A 19,232-nucleotide genomic window follows, 5' to 3' on the forward strand; every position below is an offset into this window, starting at 1 on the left:
ACAATTCCCCTCGTTTTCCCTCATTTCTCTCTTTAATTAATATTTTCACAAGCAGCAGAACCCCAAACCCTGGCACGTGTTTCCATGTGGAGCTGGCCCTGCCTCCCTGCTCTCCTGCAGAGGAGGTTCCCAGCTCCTGTGGATCCAACTGGGACCAGCAGCTCCAACCCAGCCCAGACTGGGCAGGTGAGGCCTGGCTTGAGCCAGGGACAAACTGATCCAAAAGTGTCCCGGGTGGGAGCTGGGCTCTGCTCCCACGGAGCCTCAACAGGACAGGAGGAAATTCAGCTGTGCCAAGAGAGGTTTAGGATGGATTTCAGGGAAAGGTTCCTCCCCCAGAGGGTGGAATCAGCACTGGAAGAGCCCCCAGGGAATGGGCACGGCCCCGAGGCTGCCAGAGCTCCAGGAGCTGCCAGGGATGCCCAGGGTGGGAGTGTTGGGGGTCTGGGCAGGAAAGGAGTTGTGCTGGATGATCCTTGGGATGCCTCCAACTCAAAATATTCCATGAGGATATTCCAGTTCCATGGTAAAGCTCTTTCCCTGCCTTTTCTGCTCTAAAGCCCTTTCAACCGTGGGCACAGTCTTTCCCAATTAAACCATTCCTAATCCAGGAGAACAATCCTGGGCATGTAATCGACTTTCTTCTTGCAGGATTATATCAACAATCCTCCTGGACTTGCTCCTCCCATTCATTTTTATTATTTCATTATTTTATAACATTTATCATGTAGTGTAATTGGCTTTGTGTGATACATGCGTTAAAAAAAATCTATTTTCCCCCTTTTTTTCTAGAAACTAAAATACCCAAGTCTTTAGGAATAAGAAATGTGAAGCCCAAGGATGCAGAATGTGTTAAATACAGCTTTTATGGGCTACAAATTGACAGCTGAGAAATGTGGGTGTCAGAAACAGCTGGTCCTGAGCCAGATTTATTGTCTGAGATCTGAGGAAGGAAGGGATGGGAACAATTCAGGGAAAGTTGAAAAGTTGAGGAAGCCACGGAGCCAACAATGAAATCCTCTGGAAATGTGGAAAACAGCTCTGGGACTGAAGGCAGGGTGGGAAATGTGGAGGGATCCTTTTATCAGAGTGACATCGAACTCCAGCACCAAGATCTGCTAAAATCTGGAGAATTGGGAGAGAAACCACTCTGGCTCCTGGATTTCTATCCCAGGGGATGATAATGAATGATCCTGGAAGTTCTGCATTAGGATATTTCAGTCCATTTGGTAAATAAATGGGAATTTGGGGGATTGCAGAGCTGGGAGGGGGAAGTTGTTTCCTTTGCTTTGAACAACTTCAAACCCAGGGGCAGAGAGAGGGACTTTGGATAAAGGCCTGGAGTGCCAGGACAAGGGGAATGGCTTCAGACTGTGAGAAAGTAGGGATGGTTGGGATATTGGGAAGGAATTCCCAGCTAGGAGAGTAGAGAGGAGCGGGGATGGAATTCCCAGAGCAGCTGTGGCTGCCCCTGGATCCCTGGCAGTGCCCAAGGCCAGGCTGGACACTGGGGCTTGGAGCACCTGGAACAGTGGGAGGTGTCCCTGCCATTGAAGGGACGGGATGCAATCTGGGCTTCCAAGCCACAACATTTTGGGATTCTGGGATTCTTTAATCAGAAAGGCAATAAATACACCCTCACTCCCTTTATCCATAGCCATTTATCCAGGGCTGTGGGATCTGTGCCATGGCACCGACAGAAAATTCCCATCTCCGTTTGCAGCCAGTGACTGCTCAGCCTTCCCAGGAACCCTTTCTTTCCCAGGATATTTGAATCCCTGCTCAGTGCTGAGTGACAGCAGAAGTTAAAAATCCACTCAAATCCAAAGAGTGACTGGGAGGAAGCACCAGAGCCGTGCCCTACCCGGGGCTGTTTGAAGAGATCCTCATTCCCAACGCACGGACACCGCAGGCTCCCGGGGCTGGGAATGAAGGAAAGGTGGGAGCTTGAATCTTTTATGTAACAAGCTGGAACAAGCTGCTCTCTGGTTTACAGGGACCAGCTGAATTTTTATGACTCTTTTACAGCAGAACTGCTCCTTTTCTAGGTCACTGTGGCTGCGGGGACGTGGCTGTCACCCGCTGTCACCTGCTGAGAGCAGCCACCACGGAGATCAGAGCTGCACGCCCTTCCTGGCTGCTCTGGAAAAGTCTCCCTGGTTCCATTTGCTTTCATCCTGCTGACAGGAATTATCAGAGAGCTGGAGGCACCTGCTCGGATGCTGGGAGTCGCTAAATGTTGTAATTTATTGGGAAGAAATGGGAATCTGGCTTTGGGGACAGGCAAAATGTAGAAAGAAAACATCTCCACATGGTGCCAGAGGTGGTTGGAGCAGCTGCAGGAGTGGAGCTGCTCCAGGATCTCCAGGTGAAGCTCCTGGAAAAGCACAAGGATATTCACGGCTGCTCCAAACTGAGCTCATGAGGCAGGAGCTGGAAGGGGAGGCCCAAAAGTGGTTCAGTCTGGGTGGATAAACTCCCAGGAGTAGAGAAACCCTCTGAGGGACATTTGTGACCATTTTTCACATGCTTGGAAAACCTTCTTGGAACAAGCCTGGCGCTGCTCTGATGCTGGGAATCACTAAATATTGTAATTTATTGGGATGAAATGGGAATCTGGCTTTGGGGACAGGCAAAGTGTGGGAAGGAGACATCTCCACATGGTGCCAGAGGGAGCCAGAGGTGGCTGGAGCAGCTGCAGGAGTGGAGCTGCTCCAGGATCTCCAGGTGAAGCTCCTGGAATAACACAAGGGCATTCACATCTGCTCCAAACTGAGCTTATGAGGCAGGAGCTGGGAGGGGAGGCCCAAAAGTGGTTTAGTTTGGGTGGATAAACTCCCAGGAGTAGAGAAACCCTCTGAGGGACGTTTGGGACCATTTTTTACATGCTTGGAAAACATCTTCTTGGAACAAGCTGCCCAGGGAAGTGCTGGAGTTGCCATCCTGGAAGTGTGGATGTGGCACCTGGGGACATGGATTGGTTTTGCTGGTCTGAGAGGGCTTTTCCAACTAAATATTCCACGATTAGACATTTAATAAAGTCAGCTCCTGGAGTGTCAAAGGCTGGCCAGGGAATACACACAGGGATGCTTGGAAAAGGGAAAAAACCCTGGAAGGATCTGGGTCACTGATTCTGAAGTCATATCAAAAAATGAAATCATTGAAATGAAAAAAATGCATCCATGAAATGCATTACTGCTGGAATATTCTTCAGAGGGCTCTTGAGGAGATGGAAAAATGTCCCTTCTGTGCAGGAGTGTCTTGGCACACCTTGGCACATTCCCAAGGAAGCTCAGGGTGACCCAGTCCAGGCAGTTCCCCTGAGGGGACACCAAGGTTGTCCCCGTCCCTCAGCTTCAGACGAAGGGCTGTGCTCAGCAGTGCCCCGAGGAACGGAAATTCCCTGTGCTCCACACTCCCTTTTCCATAAATTCTCCACGTAGGAGGATTTGGAACCTCCTGAGCTGCTCTAGGAACCAGAGCAGATGTCCTGACAGTGCCACATGTCCCAGTTTTATGGCTGATTCCTTTGGCCACCAAATAAGTCCCAAAGCAAATCCCAGTGTGCCACTGGCAGAAGAAGTGAGGTCCCACCAGGAGACTCACAGAGCCCAAAGACTCTCAAAGGCAACTCCAGGACTTGGACTTGATGATTCTGGTGGAACCCTTCCAGCTCCTTTTCCATAAATGCTCCATGCAGGAGGATTTGGAACCTCCTGAGCTGCTCTAGGATCCAGACCTGGGGTTCCGATGGTGTCACCTGTGAATTTTACGGCATATTCCCCATGGACACTTGAGGAGACCTTAAATCCCTTCCTGGATGGGCAGGGACACCTCCCACTGTCCCAGGGTGCCCCAGTGTCCAGCCTGGCCTTGGGCACTGCCAGGGATCCAGGGGCAGCCACAGCTGCTCTGGCAATCCCAGCCCAGCCAGGAATTCCCAGTTCCCAATCTCCCACCCATCCCTGCCCTCTGGCACTGGCAGCCATTCCCTGGCTCCTGTCCCTCCATCCCTTGTCCCCAGTCCCTCTCCAGCTCTCCTGGAGCCCCTTCAGGCCCTGCCAGGGGCTCTGAGCTCTCCCTGGAGCCTTCTCCTCTCCAGGGGAACATTCCCAGCTCTCCCAGCCTTTCCCCACAGGAGTTCCAACTCCCAGCTCTGAACTCCTTAAGTCAAAATTAGCAAAAATTTAATTTTCAGCATGATCCATAAATATTTTCCTGATCCATCTGAAGCTTAGAACCAGTTTTAAGTTGGCAGGAGCTGACCTGGTCCAAACCTCACCTTGCTGTTTGCAAATGCAGCCTCAGAGCTGTGAAGAAGCAGCACAGGAGGAATCAGCCCTGAAAAGTGGAAATTGGGAATCACAACCATTCCTGCTCTAATGTAATTTCCCAATGCCAGGAACATCAATGAAAAACGTGTCCCTGCATGTCACAATCTCTTTTTTTTTTTTTTTTTGGCCAAATTTTTCCTCCCTTATTCCACAAAGAAAACCCAACAAAGCCTCTTTAGATTTCCAAAATCAATGCGTGCAGGGAAATCTTTGGGACAGAAAATATTCCCTTGGAGGAGAAAGATTAAAATCCTTTATGGGAATATTCCAATAAAACAAAATCCTTTATGAGGAATATTCCAATAAAAATGTGGAGTTCCAACTCTCTCTTTGTTGCCTTAATGAATTAATTGCTACAAATGTAATTTTTGTGACTGGTTCTGAAGAAAACTTTCAGTATTTTTCATGTCCCAGAGCAAATCCAATGGATTTGCTGGAAATTCCCAGCTTGCCAACATCTTCCCCTTTGGAGCAAATGTGATCCCCGTGATCCTGAGAGAAGGAATCTGCAGAATTCCTACTCTTCAGGTGGGGTCTGAAATAAAATGAATAATAAATAAATCCTTTTCTCCTGGGGGACCTCTGTTCCCACTTTCCCATCTTTCCATTCTTGTACCATAAGTGGAAAAGCGACAATTCCCTATTTTTATGATTCCTTTTCCCTCCTTTCCTGGCTTCCCTGATTTGTCATTAATCCAAGATTAATTATTTTATCAAATAATATTTATAACATTACCAGTGATGTTTTTTTTGGAATTCTCCTTAACCAGTGCTTGGAATGTCAGAAGTTTTCCCTGTGTCCTGCTTTCCCAGCACTGAATCCCTCTCGGGGACAGGAATTCCTCTCAATCCCAGTGGCAGCAGAGAAGCAGGATGTGACAGGAATGTGTCACATGCTCCTGTGACTCAGCCAGGCTTAGTGGGATATGGAGAAGGAATTCCTGGCTGGGAGGGTGAGGAGAGTCTGGGATAGAATTCCCAAAGAAATGGGGCATTGGGGAGGAAAAATGGGAATATTTGGATTAGGCTGACACAGAGTAACTCCATTAATTACATAAACAGATAATTAAAATGAAATGAAATTTAAATGGGAAAAGCAGCTAAAATTCCTAACGCAACAAATTCCATCAGAAATTCCTTTCCCTCAGCAAGCTCCTTCCAGAATTTCCTGATTCCTCCCAGGGCCTGGGACCCCCAGAGCCGATTCATGCCCCGCAGCGCCAGGAGTTGCACAGACACAGATTAAACACCCCCTGATGAAGTCTCTGGGGTTGAGATGACCCCGAGGTGTTGGAAAGTCTCTTTTTCCCAGCCCCGAGACCACAGAAGAAGAAGAAGAAGACAGAGTTCCTTGGCTCTTGTTCTCAAGGTTGTTTATTTTCCCTTATCTCTGTCATCCTTTCTCTGACTCGCTGAGGCCTGTCCAGCAGGTCGGTGTCCCAGACTGCCGGGCAGGATGTGCTCTATCACCATCTGCATGGCAGCTGTCTTCTGTTCATTGGGCAGTTTTTCCTTATCTCCTCCACACCCACTCCTCCCTGGGGAGGGGACACCTGCTGATAACAGCCATGGAATGTCCCTGCATGGCTGATAAGAACTACAGCATCCCATTGGGAGATGTGAGCCCAGAGGGAGGAGCCAAGCATTCCTGCCTGGATAGAATCTGGAGATTCTGGAACACCAGCACGGCTTCTGCACTGGATTGCCCAGAGGAGCAGCAGCTGCCTCTCCTTCCCCTGGATCTGCAGAGGAAGCCTCCACCCTTCTCCAGGATCCCTGCTCCAGCAGAGCCACCCCTGGCACTGCAGGAGGGCTGAGCCACAATTCCAATGGGGCTGCTGCCAGCACCCTGACCCACAGGGTGTCAGGCTGGGCTCTGACTCTGGCACTGTTGGTTTGGTCACTGCATTGTTCATTTCATCCTTTGATTTTCTTCCCTATTAAAGAACTGTTATTTCCTGCTGCCATGATTTTTGCTGCCTAAGAGCCCCTTAATTTAAAATTTATAGCAATTGGGAGGGGTGGGGGGGTTAATTTTCTCCATTTCAGGGGAGGCTCCTGCCTTCCTTAGCAGGCACCTGGCTTTCCAAACCAAGACAGTCGGTTCGTGGCACACTGACAGCCCTTGGGGTGGTGTTGGCTTTTTATACTAAAACCTACCTGTACTTTATTTACAATAATGTTCCAATCCCTATCACCCATGTCAGACAGTCTGGCTCTACTCCAAACCAATCCAGAAGTGCCACCATCACAGCAGAAGATGGAGGAACAAGAAGAAGGACAGGACACACCCAGATTCCTCCATCTTGGCTCCTGAACCCCCATTCTAAAACCCCCAAATTCTCCATTTTCACCCTGTGATAAATTCACTGCCATTCTACTCAAACCCTTGTGGCTTGTAACTCCTCACACAAAGCTGGGAATTGTTTCCATGGGCTACCATCAAAGGCCCAGGTGTCTGTGACTCCGTGCCAAGGTCTCTGAGCCCCTGCCAGGGGCTGGAGTCCCCCAGGGCAGCCAGAGCAATGTCCTGGGTTCCGACAATCCCCAATTTCATCTCCAATTCCTTGGATTCAGGAAGATCCCAGCTCCAGCCCCCTCCTGGCACCAGAGCCCTTCCCTGGGCGTGTCCCAGGAACTCCACAACTTCCAGGGAAGTCGCCCAACACCAAATCCCAATAAATAACATGCTAAAACTGAGGATTTGTTTCCCAAAGCTCATTCCAGTGGGAAATCTGTGGGATAGCAAACGATTTTCTTCCTTATATTTTCCAAAATATCCCTCTGCAAAATCCATTGGAATCCTTCCACTCGATTCCCACCCAAATTATTATTCCAGGTGCTGAATGTCCAAAGAAAGATTTTCAGGATCAATCTGGGGGATTATCTGATAGAAAAGCTCAGTGGGGGGCTGGAAAAATTCCATAAAATTATCACCTGGAGGTTCCCAAGGAAGGAGGCAAATGGAGAAGGATGATTGTGGTAATAGACTGGGAAAATTAAAATAAAATAAAATAAAATAAAATAAATTAAAACTAAAACTAAATGAAATAAAGTAAAATAATAAAAATAAAAATAGGATAAAAATAGAATAAAGTAAAAAAAGCAAAATAAAATAAAAATAAAGTGAAATAAAATGAAATAATAAAATAAAAATGTAGTAAAATCAAATCAAATCAAATCAAATTAAATTAAAATAAAGGTAGAATAATATAGAATACAAACTTAAAAACTAAAGTGAAATAAAATGAAGTTTCAAAAGTAAAATAAAACAAATTGAAGTAAAATAAAAAAAATTAAATTAAATAATAAAATAGAATAAGATAAAAATAGAATAAAGCAAAAAAGTAAAATAAAATAAAAATAAAGTGAAATAAAATGAAATAATAAAATAAAAATGTAGTAAAATAACAAAAAAGAAACTAAAATATAAACTAAAATATAAAATTAAATTAAATTAAATTAAATAAGTAAACTAAGGTAAGAATAAAATACAGTAAAATGAAATAAAATGAAGTTTCAAAAGTAAAATAAGATAAATTGAAGTAAAATAAAATAACATAAAATGAAATGAAAAAAGTAAAGTAAAATAACATGAAACAGAGTGAAATGGAATAGAATGGAATGGATAAAAAAATAAAATTAAGACATTAAAATAAAATAAAACATAGTAAAATATAGTAAAATGAAATGACATGAAATGACATGAAATGAAATGAAATGAAATGAAATGAAATAAAATAAAATAAAATAAAATAAAATAAAATAAAATAAAATAAAAATAAAGTAAATAAAGCAGAGTTCCCTAGCGGCCCAGCAGTTCTCCCGGAGCCCAGGAGGCCCCAGAGGCAAACCCCCCGTGATCCCATCTCACCTGGCGGATGCCCAGGCGATAGGCCAGGATCCGATCCACGGCGCTGGGGTTCATCTGCGTCCACTGCAGGCTGTAGGAATAGACCCGCGGCCGGTTCTGCCACAGCGGGTTGTATGTGTCGTAGTAGAACTCCGGGGCGTAGGCTTTTCCTGGGGAAAAGATGGAATTAGGGAAAGCATTGATGCCTTGGGTTCAGCTTTTCTGTTTTTCACATTCTGTGCTGCTTTAGTGTGTGGGTCTGGGCCTCACATCAGGGGATGCTGAGCTCTGTGCACAGAGCAGGGAGACAAAACAATTCCTGCTCCAGCTGGGCACCGAGGACAAATGATCCAAACCTCAGCCCCTAAACTAAAGCTGCCAGCAACTAGGACTTTGCAAGTCCTTAGAGGCCAAAGGCAGCCTTTAATCCAATACCCAGACCCTGGGGAAATGACTTCTTTTTCCCATGGAAAATGGCCTCCATTTGCGGCCGCTCTTCCTGGCCGACAGGGCAGAGCCAAGCTAGAAATTTGCAAACTTTGCTGGATTTCTCCAAAACTAAAGCTGCCAGCAGCTAGGACCCTGCAAGTCCTTAGAGCCCAAAGGCCACCTTTAATCCAATATACAGACCCTGGGGAAATGACTTCTTTGTCCCACGGAAAATGGCCTCCAGTTGCGGCCACACACAATGTCTGACTGCAATGTTCCATGTGTTAAATTTACAAACTTTGCAGGATTTCTCCAAAACTAAAGTTGCCAGCAGCTAGGATCCTGCAAGTCCTTACAGCCCCAAAGGCAGCCTTTAATCCAATACCCAGACCCTGGGGAAATTACTTCTTTTTCCCATGGAAAATGGCCTCTGTTTGCAGCCACTCGTCCTGGCCGAAAGGGCGGTGCCAAGCTAGAAATTTGCAAACTTTGCTGGATTTCTCCAAAACTAAAGCTGCCAGCAGCTAGAACCCTGCAAGTCCTTAGAGCCCCACAGGCCACCACTGTGCTCATACCCAGAGCCTGGGGAAATGACTTTTTCCCATGGAAAATGGCCTCCGTTAGCAGCCACTCGCCATGGCCGACAGGGCGGTACCAAGCTAGAAATTTGTTGGAATGCTGGGGGACACAAGACAGATGATGGACTTTGGACCTGGTTGACATGAGAGATTTGATAACAGGATGCCTTAGCAAAAGCAAACAGAACTTTGAAAATCAAACCTAGTTTGCAAAAAGATTAAATCAAACGGGTTTACCAGAAAAAGAAAATCCCATTAAACTCTGCAAGCCTGAGATGTTGTTATATGCATAAGTTTGTGCATGTGATTTTAACCCAATCACTGATGTACACATTACTAGTCTCCCTGAAATGGAATATAAGCGTTTGTATCCCACAATAAAATCGGATTCTGATCACCGAGTCAGTCTCCCCATCTCTCTCCATCGCCGACAGAAATTTGAAAACTTTGCTGCATTTCTCCAAAACATAAAGCTGCCACCAACAGGGACCCTGCAAGTCCTTAGAGCCCCAAGAGCACAAACATATCGAAACAGGACGACCCCTGTGGTGTAGGAGTGTGTCCCCTGTTGATGGAGTGACAAACTATCCTTTGTCCCCTCGAAAAGGAAAGAAGCCCAGAAGTTTGTCTCCTCAATTAGGTGAAAAAGACACCTCACAGGCATAAGGAACTTCACCTCAAACTTAAGGATAGCTAATTGGACAAAAGCCAAAAAGTCCCGCCTGGGCAATTAACTAGAAAAAGGAGTGAACAAAGAAACCAATCGCTTTTGTGAAGTGTTTTACTAAGAGCAAGAACGTTTGGCACTTAGCTCAGCTTCTCTCTGTTTGTTATTTTGCCTTTTATTAAACTTCTTTGTTTTCAACACTGCAACAGAAGCCATCCTGCTGATTTTTATGCCTCCAAGAGTGGCTGAGCTATCTTAGGTGTGTTATAGGCCTCAGAGAGCTTATCAAACCTAGCTCAAGAGGTTACTGTATCACCATGGCAGGGAGAAAATGGGAGAAAATGATGCATCTGACTCCATCTTATCAGAAGGCTAATTAATTGCTTTATTATACTATATTATTCTACACTATATTACATTGCATCTAAACTGAATCTGCCCAGCACTCAGCTCTGCTCACACTGCCCAGAATCTCGTGCCTGTCACCCTCAGTCCTGACACACACACACACACACACCTGGCCCTGACAGGAACCAAACCCCATCACTGTGGGTGAACAATGCCCACATTGCATTTGTGGCACAAACACAGGCACAGCAAGTGAGAGAAGAATTGTTTTTCCTTTCTCTGAGGGTCAGAGAATGTGAAACCCAGAAATATTCTTGGGCAGAATCGTGCCTTGCTTTTCTCTGTGGAGAGAAATGTGGTGACACAAACCCCGTGGGCTGGAGAGAGAAAAACAAGCAGGGTGGGACTGCAGGGGCTAAAGCTGGAATGGGACAATGAACTGCAAGGTGCAAATGGAGCAGAACTGATCCCAGGGAGAGACCCCGTGCCCGGCCCTGCATTTTGGGGCCATTTTGGTTCATCTTGGGTGCAGGCCTGGCTGGGCTCTTGTGCTGCCCAAGGTGGATGCATGGAGGAGATGCTTTGAATCAATCCCTGCTTTATTCTGGAACTCCATCCAGCCTCTGCTCTAGGGCAGCCTCCCCAAGGCATCACTGGAATGGCCAGGCAGCCAGGGAATAACTCAGCCAGCCAAGAATTCACCCATCCATTAGGAAAAGGAGGGAAAACACATGGAAATCATCAGGAAACAACTTCAGCTGGGCATTCCCAGATCCAAGGGTTCCAGCTGGAGCCACCCCTCATTCCCGGGATCCAAGGGGTGAGATCCAACTGCAGCCATCCCTTCATTCCCAGGATCCAAAGGCTGAGATCCAACTGCAGCCACACCTCATTCCCAAAATCCAGTGGTTGAGATCCAACTGCAGCCAGCCCCTCATTCCCAAGATCCCAGGGTTGAGCTCCAGCCCCTCATTCCCAGGATCCAATGGTTGAGATATTTCTACTTCCATCTGTACTTTTGCAGGGATTTGGCAGTGGGAATAATTGGGAAAGGGCTGGAAAAACCTGGAAAACATGGCCTGCCTGTCACATGGAATATGGGAGGGGTATGGATTCATTACTCTCTTCCCTTAACTGGGATTTTAGGAGTTTGTGACAAAACAAACCCTGAACTTAGGGATTTCCTCCTCAAAACTATCCCTAACCCAGGTGGAAAGAGAGAGGGATGAGAGGCATTTCAAATTCCAAATGGGACAATTTCCATCAGCAGAAAAGCCGTGAGAAGAGGAGGAAAAAATGCCTTAAAAGCCCCCCAAATGCAAAGGAACAAAGGCAAAATCCTGGGAATAAACAGCAACACGGCACCTATTGATCCAGCTTTTCTCTCCAACCACGCTTTTCTTTTCCAAGCATAAAAAGCCCTTTTAGCCAAGACATTTTTCCCAATTGCCCGGGGAAGGAGGACCTAGCATTAGCCCGGAGTGGAGGAGCAAACAACAATATTCCAAGGAGAGGGAGCAAAGCAAAACCACTGCTGGCAAAAAGGAGCTGCAGCGGGAATAAAAAGGGAGCAGCGGTCGAGACGATTTGTTTTCCTTGTTCCTGAGAAGTGGGAATAATGGGAAAAGCTCATGCTGGATGCAAATTATCCTCTTCCCACACCCACTGGTGTTGGATATAATGGGATCTCTGGGGGGGACTGAGAGGAGCCATAATGAGCCACTTGTCACAGGAGGGGCACTTGAACAACATCGGCACCTTTGGGGCAATAATGAGGCGCCTGAAGAGCTGCATTATCCCAAATCCCTGTGAAAACAACCCCCGGAATGGAGAGGCTGGAAATTCAACAGCGCAACACTGAGAGCTTCCCTGGTAAACTTCGGGAAGCAGGGATGTGGTTTGGAGTGCAGAGAAAGCAGAGGTGGCTCCTGGAAGTGTGGGAGCTATGTGGAACATGGAAATGTCCCTTGTCCCCAAATCCCTTGGCTCTGGATCTTGGGAGAGTGTAGGAGCGTCGGAGGGTAGGATGGTCAGGACGGAGGGAGAGCAGAGACCTCTGCAGCCAGGTCATGGAATTTGGGGTTCATTGCAAAGGGCCTGGGTGCAGGGCCCTGCTGGGAGCTGCCAGCCACAGCTCAGAGCAGGCCTGAGAGAAGAGAGGGGGAGAGAGGATGAGAGAGTAAAAGAGAGGGTAAGAGAGCGAGGTTCCCATTCCAATACCATAAATCTTCTTCTGTGCTGAATATTCTAATTCTCACTAACCAATCCAGTCCAAGATACAAATCCTACAGCATTTACACACAGCCTGTAAGAATCACTACATTCCCACACTGTGTTACATTTTAAACCCTACAAACTCCTCTTTGGGCCCCTCTGCCAAGCTGTAGGGTCTGCTCTGACCCTTGGGCCTGTCTGCAATCAGAGGGTGTTGTTCCATCAAAAGGGGATCACCTTCAGCTGGCCACACCATTGTTTTCCAGTTGTTCAGTAACTGAGGGATCTCAGAGCTTGCTTTCATTTCAATCTCACTTATAGTTTCCATATTCTCTAAATCTTTTGCCAGGCAATCATATTCATAAGGCTCTCCTGTTTCATCTTCCCTAACAGGAGAGGAGGGACCTGGAGCTCCTGGATATCATCCAGGGGAGGGAGGTGAGGATGTTGGTTTGTTGGTTTCTCTGAGGCTTCCCAGAGCTTGGATGGAAGCAGGAGTTGGGTTGTGTCACACGGGAAGTTCAGCTTGTGGTCGGGAGCCTGGAGGTTGGCACAATGTGGATTTTGGAGTGGGAAGATCATTTTTAGCTGGGATGACAGGAATGGGGGAGGTTTCTGGGATCTCAGCTCTCAATGGGCCTCACACCTCAAAGCCCAGGTGGTCCAGAGTTTGTGGAGTTTCATCCTTGGGGCTCCTGTGTCCAGCTCTGGGATCAGCAGGACAGGAGGGACCTGGAGCTCCTGGATCTGGTCCAGAGGAGGGGTGTGAGGATGAGGAAGGGCTGGAGAATCTCTGTGCCCAGGAAAGGCTGAGGGAGCTGGGGCTGCTCAGCCTGGAGAGGAGCCCCAGCTGAGGGGGGCCTCAGCCCTGGGTGTCCCCATGTGTCCCCCTGTCTGTCCCAGTCTGTCCCTGTCTGTCCCTGTGTGTCCCTGGGTGCAGGGCCTTGGGCACTGCCAGGGATCCAGGGCAGCTTCTGGGAATTCCATCCCAACATCTCCCCACCCTCTCAGCCAGGAATTCCTTCCCAGTATCCAACCTAAACCTCCCCTTTTCCAGCCTAAAGCCATTCCCTGTGCCCTGTCCCTCCATCCCTTGTCCCCAGTCCCTCTCCAGCTCTCCTGGAGCCCCTTCAGGCCCTGCCAGGGGCTCTGAGCTCTCCCTGGAGCCTTCTCCTCTCCAGGGGAACATTTTCAGTCATGAGCATTTTTTGTGCAGCATTCAATCCCTCCAGGCAGTGAATCCAAACATCCAAACATTTTCCACCAGCCCTGTACCAGTGTAAGGTCAAAAATGGGATGAAATCTCTGTGGCACTGAATTAGAGAAACCAAGCAAAGGGAAAAAGTCACTCCAGCTGCTCCATCTCAAGCTCCACTGGGGTCTAAAAGCTGGAGAATTGTCCTGAACAGAAGTGGATTGAGGCATTCCCCTTGTCCTGGCACTCCAGGCCTTTATCCAAAGTCCCTCTCTCTGCCACTGGGTTTGAAGTTGTTCAAAGCAAAGGAAACAACTTCCCCCTCCCTGCTCTGCAATCCCCCAAATTCCCATTTATTTACCAAATGGACTGAAATATCCTAATGCAGAACTCCCAGGATCATTCATTATCATCCCCTGGGATGGAAATCCAGGAGCCAGAGTGGTTTCTCTCCCAGTTCTCCAGATTTTAGCAGATCTTGGTGCTGGAGTTTGATGTCACTCTGATAAAAGGATCCCTCCACATTTCCCACCCTGCCTTCAGTCCCAGAGCTGTTTTCCACATTTCCAGAGGATTTCATTGTTGGCTCCGTGGCTTCCTCAACTTTTCAACTTTCCCTGAAGTGTTCCCATCCCTTCCATCCTCAGATCTCAGACAATAAATCTGGCTCAGGACCAGCTGTTTCTGACACCCGCATTTCTCAGCTGTCAATTTGTAGCCCAGAAAAGCTGCATCTGTAAAAATCTGCCTCCTTGGGCTCCACATTCCTTATTTTTGAAGACTGGGGGATTTTTAGTTTTTAAAATAAAAGGAAGGAGGCTCAGCTGACCCTTTTTAGAGAAAATGACCACCCAGGATTCCTCATCCTGTGGTCCATTGGGATCACTCAGCCATTGATCCCTGAGGAAAAGAATCCCTTAAAGGAATTGTTGCTGGACTGGACACAGCAAACTCCAACTGGGATGAGAGCAGAGCAGCACAGGGATCTCAGCAATGCCACAAACCCAGTGTCCCTAAATGTCCCAGGTCCCAGAGGGTGGGATTGGTGTTGGCTCCCTTTCCCGCAGGAACAAAGAGTGGGAATTGTGTGGACATGGAGCATTCAAGGAATCATTTCCTTATCTCTTTCCTCCTCATTTTCCCATCGAGTTCCGCCAATTCCTTGGAGTTTTGGGAACTGCAGCAGCTCTGTCCCATGTTTGTGGCACTGCTGGTGACAGGAGCTGGCTGTGAGCTCTGAGCAGAGCAGCTCCCACTCTATCACATTCAGGGAAAGGAAATAAAAACAGAGATTTATAAATGCTTCCTCTCGTGGCAACCTCAGCTCCAGCCCTTTCCATCTTTTCATTGCTGGGAGAGCATAAATCCTGAATAAACCCCTGCATTTAACTGTGTGAAATAGTGGGAGACACTGAATTTATGGAAAACGCTGCCCCTTCCGTGCTCTGCTTTATTCCAGGATCTCTATTTTATGGAAGGGTTGCAGGAAGAAAGAGAAGATGTTTTGTTCTTTATTTGCAATTGGGAAAGGCAACATCTGTCTCCTCCTGGATCTGATCCTCATCCCAATCCTGCAGCTGGATCATCCCAGTCACCTCCTGCCTCCCCATAACCATGGAAGCTGAAAATCAGGGAATTATTTGGCTTGGAAGGTACCTTAAAGATGTATCTTCATTTATGACCTTCCCTTAATCCTCCAGGAATGAGCTCCAGGGCCTTCCCTGTCCTCCAGGAGTTTTTGGACATTTTTAGGAGAGGTTCTGTTGGAATCCCCAAGGTTTTTAATTAAAATAAAAAAATCCCTTTTCCTGGCAGATGAATGGAAAAGGGTTTTTGCTGCTGCTCCAGCTGCAATTTTAAAGCTCACACAAGTGGCAGCCACAGCTTCTCTGGGATTCCCGTTCCAGTGGGAATTTGGAAATGATTCCGGCTCCAAGCTGAGCACCACAGTGCTACCAGGGGCACAGAACAAACACTCAGGCAGAAATTCCTGAATGAAGCACCTGGGGAGGTGCCTGATCTTGAAAAGGGAATCTCCCAGGGAATTGGGAAAAATGGGAGGATCACATCCGAGCCTTCATCCTTCCCAAATGTTGGAAAAACAAAGGATGGTTTCCCAAAGAGGGGACAAAACATTCCTAAATCCTCTGAGTTCATGTTGACTTAAATCCATGGAGAGGGTTTGTCAAGGGGTGGGGTGGATATTCCATCCCTGGAATTGTCCAAGGCCAGCTTGGATGGGGCTTGGAGCAACCAGATTTTGTTTAAAATGTCCCTTCCCATGGCCTTTCCCAACCCAAGCCATTCCATAATTCCAAGATCTTTCATGGAACAGGTCCATCCTTGCCCCATCCAGAAGGAACGTGATGGGGGCAAACCCAATCCAGGGTTTGTTGTGCTCCATTTTGCCACTTAAAATATCCAAAAATCAGGGAAAATCTGGAAAAATAAAATATTTCCATGTGTTTTCCTCCTGGAAAGGTCCAAAAGACACTTTTCATTAGAGAAAAAATGAGTTTCCAAAGAGCTCTTTCCAGAGGTGGATTCTGGGATCATCAGAAGGGATGAGCCAGTGTCCATCTCCTCAAATCCCAGCTCTCCGGGAGAAGGGAAGGCAGGAGATGTGAGGTACCTGAGTGTCCCCTGGATTAGTGATGGAAGGCTGGACTGGATCATCTCCAAGGTCTTTTCCAACCTGAATTATTCCCGCCATGGATGGGGAGAATCCCTTCTGGAGGTGTTGGCAGGGAAGGAATGTTTGGATTTTCGGGTTTCAGCATCACCAGCTCCAAAGAGCTTCCAAGAGCTCCAAGGAAAGGGAAAGCTCTGATCACGAGCTAACAATTAAACCCTCCCCAATTAGCCCTTGATTGGCCTGATGTTGCACTTGGCTGGAAGCGCTGACTGGGTGATGTAAGACAGAGTAAATAATTAAAGATGAGCTCGTTAATTAACGCAATATCCCATGGCAAAAATATTCCACAGGCCAGAACAACACAGAATTAATATTCCAAATGTCTTCCCTCGCTGGTGGGATCAGGAGTTGGTTGATAAAAGGAATTAAGTCCATGGAATGACATTGGAGCTTTGTTTAGCCCTACCCAGGGCTGTGATGAATAATTGAAATTTTGAATTTTAATATTAAATCTGCAGCCCTGCCAAGCCAGCCCCATCCGCTATGGGCAGAGATTCCTGGTGGAAATTCAGGAAAGAATCCCCCACGGATGTGTGTCCAGCCCTGATTAAAGAATTTAATGGAGAGGGAACAAAATATTGCCTAAAAATCCCTCTTTGAACACAACTCTGGGGACAAATTCAGCCCCAGCAGAGAAAATTCCAGCTCAAGGGGGTCAAACTTCCCAAACTGAGGAGAAATTTTAAACCAGGACTTGTCAGGTAAACTCAGTTCTAGGTAATCCTAATCCCAAATGGCTCCCTAGGGGTGCAGAGAATCATGGAATTGTTCAGGTTGGAAAAGACCTTTAGGATCATCAAGTGTGGCTGTCAGTCCTTCCCTACAGCCACCACTATCCCATGGCCTCCAGAGCCACATCCATGGGTTTTGGACAATTCCAGGGATTGTGACTCCGCTGCTGCCCCTGGCAGTGTGTGAGAGCCCTTTCCAGGAGGAATTTCCCCCTCACATCCAACTTTAACCTTCCCTGGGGCAGCCTGAGGCTGCTCCTTCTTGTCCTGACACTTGTTAATGACTCAGAAAAATAACAATGAGGAAGATGCAGTGGAAAGAGAAGAAGGAAGAGGAGGAGGAGGAGGAAGAGGAAAAAGAGGAAGATGAGGAGGGAGATAGAAGGGGGGAGGAGGAGGAGAAGGAGAAGGAGGAGGAGGGGGAGAAAAAGAAGAGGAAGAAGAAGAAGAAGAAGAAGAAGAAGAAGAAGAAGAAGAAGAACAAGAACAAGAACAAGAACAAGAAGAAGAACAAGAACAAGAAGAGGAAGGAGAAGGAGAAGGAGAAGGAGAAGGAGAAGGAGAAGGAGAAGGAGAAGGAGAAGGAGAAGAAGAAAAAGAAGAAAAAGAAGAAGAAAAAGAAGGAGAAGAAGAAGAAGAAAAAGAAGGAGAAGAAGAAGAAGAAGAAGGAGGAGGAGGAGGAGGAGAAGGAGGAGGAGGAGGAGGAGGAGGAGGAGGAGGAGGAGGAGGAGGAGGAGGAGGAGGAGGAGGAGGAGGAGGAGGAGGAGGAGGAGGAGGAGGAGGAGGAGGAGAAGAAGAAGAAGAAGAAGAAGAAGAAGAAGAAGAAGAAGAAGAAGAAGAAGAAGAAGAAGAAGAAGAAGAAGAAGAAGAAGAAGAAGAAGAAGAAGAAGAAGAAGAAGAATTCTTCACTCCTCCTTTGCTCCTTTGCAAACTGGGATCTGCGAAACCCAGAGACCAGCCCCCCCTGCCTGGAGACGCCGCACCACAGTGACAAAGCCGCCCCTGGGGTGTCCCCAGCGGGCCAGGCCGTGACCCAGCAGGGCTCAGGTGTGTCCTGGAGGAACCTCTGGCACCTCAGCAGCCTCTCCAGGGAGGGAGAAGCTCCCTGTGCTCTCCCTTCTCCAGCACCCAACCCTCCCTCAGGGAGGCTCCTCAGCCTCTGCCATTCACGGATCTGGTTTGATTTATTTGCTCCCAGCCCTGGCAGGGGTTTCCGAAGCCTGGAATGGACTTGTTGTTGCTCTCTGGATATGATCTGGCCCCGAATAAAATCTCGAGGTGGTGAAGCTGTGAGGAGCATGAACTCAGCTCTGCTTCCCCACAAACACAATTTGCCTTGTCACTTCTTATTTATTTTGAAGAGACTGGCAGGTTACATCTGCCTCATGTTGGCCCAGATGCTATAAATTAACCCCTTTTCCATGTGTGATTTATTTGGCTTTCATCTCCTCCAATCTGGCTCAAAATATACAGGAAAAAAAAAAGGATTCTGCAGGCTTGGGGGTCAGAATAAATCTTTAAAGCCAGGCTGCATGAAATGCTGTACTGAAAAGCTTTCTCTGTGCATACCAATGGTCTTCTGCAGCCCCAGTCCAGCACATTTCTATTTTCCTGCATGAAAAACCAGAAATAAACCAGCTAAAAATGGGTTACAACAACCCATTATTCCCCCCAAAACAAAAGCTCCACACAACTGCCACATTCCTGCCTTGCAGTTATTTATTGGGCTTTTTTTTTTCCAATCATGCCTAAGAAGGGCCCAATTTCTTGTCTCTATTCACACTCCCATTGAAATCCAAGCCCCCTTTTTAACCATTTCATCATTTTTTTCAGCGTTTTCAGTTCCCCAGGGCCTTGACTCCATCTGTGCTGCTGAGATTCAGGAGCACAACAGAGCCATTGCTCTGAGAGCGGTGGAAAAGAATTTATTTGCTAAATAAAGTCAGTTTTAACTTTAAAAGACTAAGAAAAGTCAAAGTGTTACTTCCAGCATCCTGAATCCACCATAAATTAGCAGGATGGGATGAACCCTAAATATGCACAGGGAGGGGTGGGAAATGGAAAACATCATAAAATCATTTTAGAACTAATTTTCAGTTTTGTGGTTTGCTAAAACTACTCCAACTGCCCCAATCTTGGCAAAATAATTGCCTTGGAATAAATTTCCACAGTCTGGGATCCAAATCCT

The 19,232-nt window shown here is 47.1% G+C and overlaps 1 protein-coding gene across 2 annotated transcripts in view; it reads right to left on the reverse strand.

Moving 5' to 3' along the window:
* MDGA2 (MAM domain containing glycosylphosphatidylinositol anchor 2) overlaps positions 1-19,232 on the reverse strand; it is a 216,427-nt gene that overhangs the window by 26,614 nt on the left and 170,581 nt on the right. For both annotated transcript variants that reach the window (XM_071426035.1, XM_071426036.1), the window contains one exon: positions 8,209-8,357. In XM_071426035.1, coding sequence (XP_071282136.1) covers positions 8,209-8,357 — 149 coding nt within the window. The remainder of the gene's footprint in view (positions 1-8,208; positions 8,358-19,232) is intronic.

The sequence above is a fragment of the Agelaius tricolor genome, unplaced genomic scaffold (genome assembly GCF_023055355.1).
Source record: "Agelaius tricolor isolate 1412-34295 unplaced genomic scaffold, bAgeTri1.0.p SCAF_5, whole genome shotgun sequence".
In the NCBI taxonomy this organism is placed as follows: domain Eukaryota; kingdom Metazoa; phylum Chordata; class Aves; order Passeriformes; family Icteridae; genus Agelaius; species Agelaius tricolor.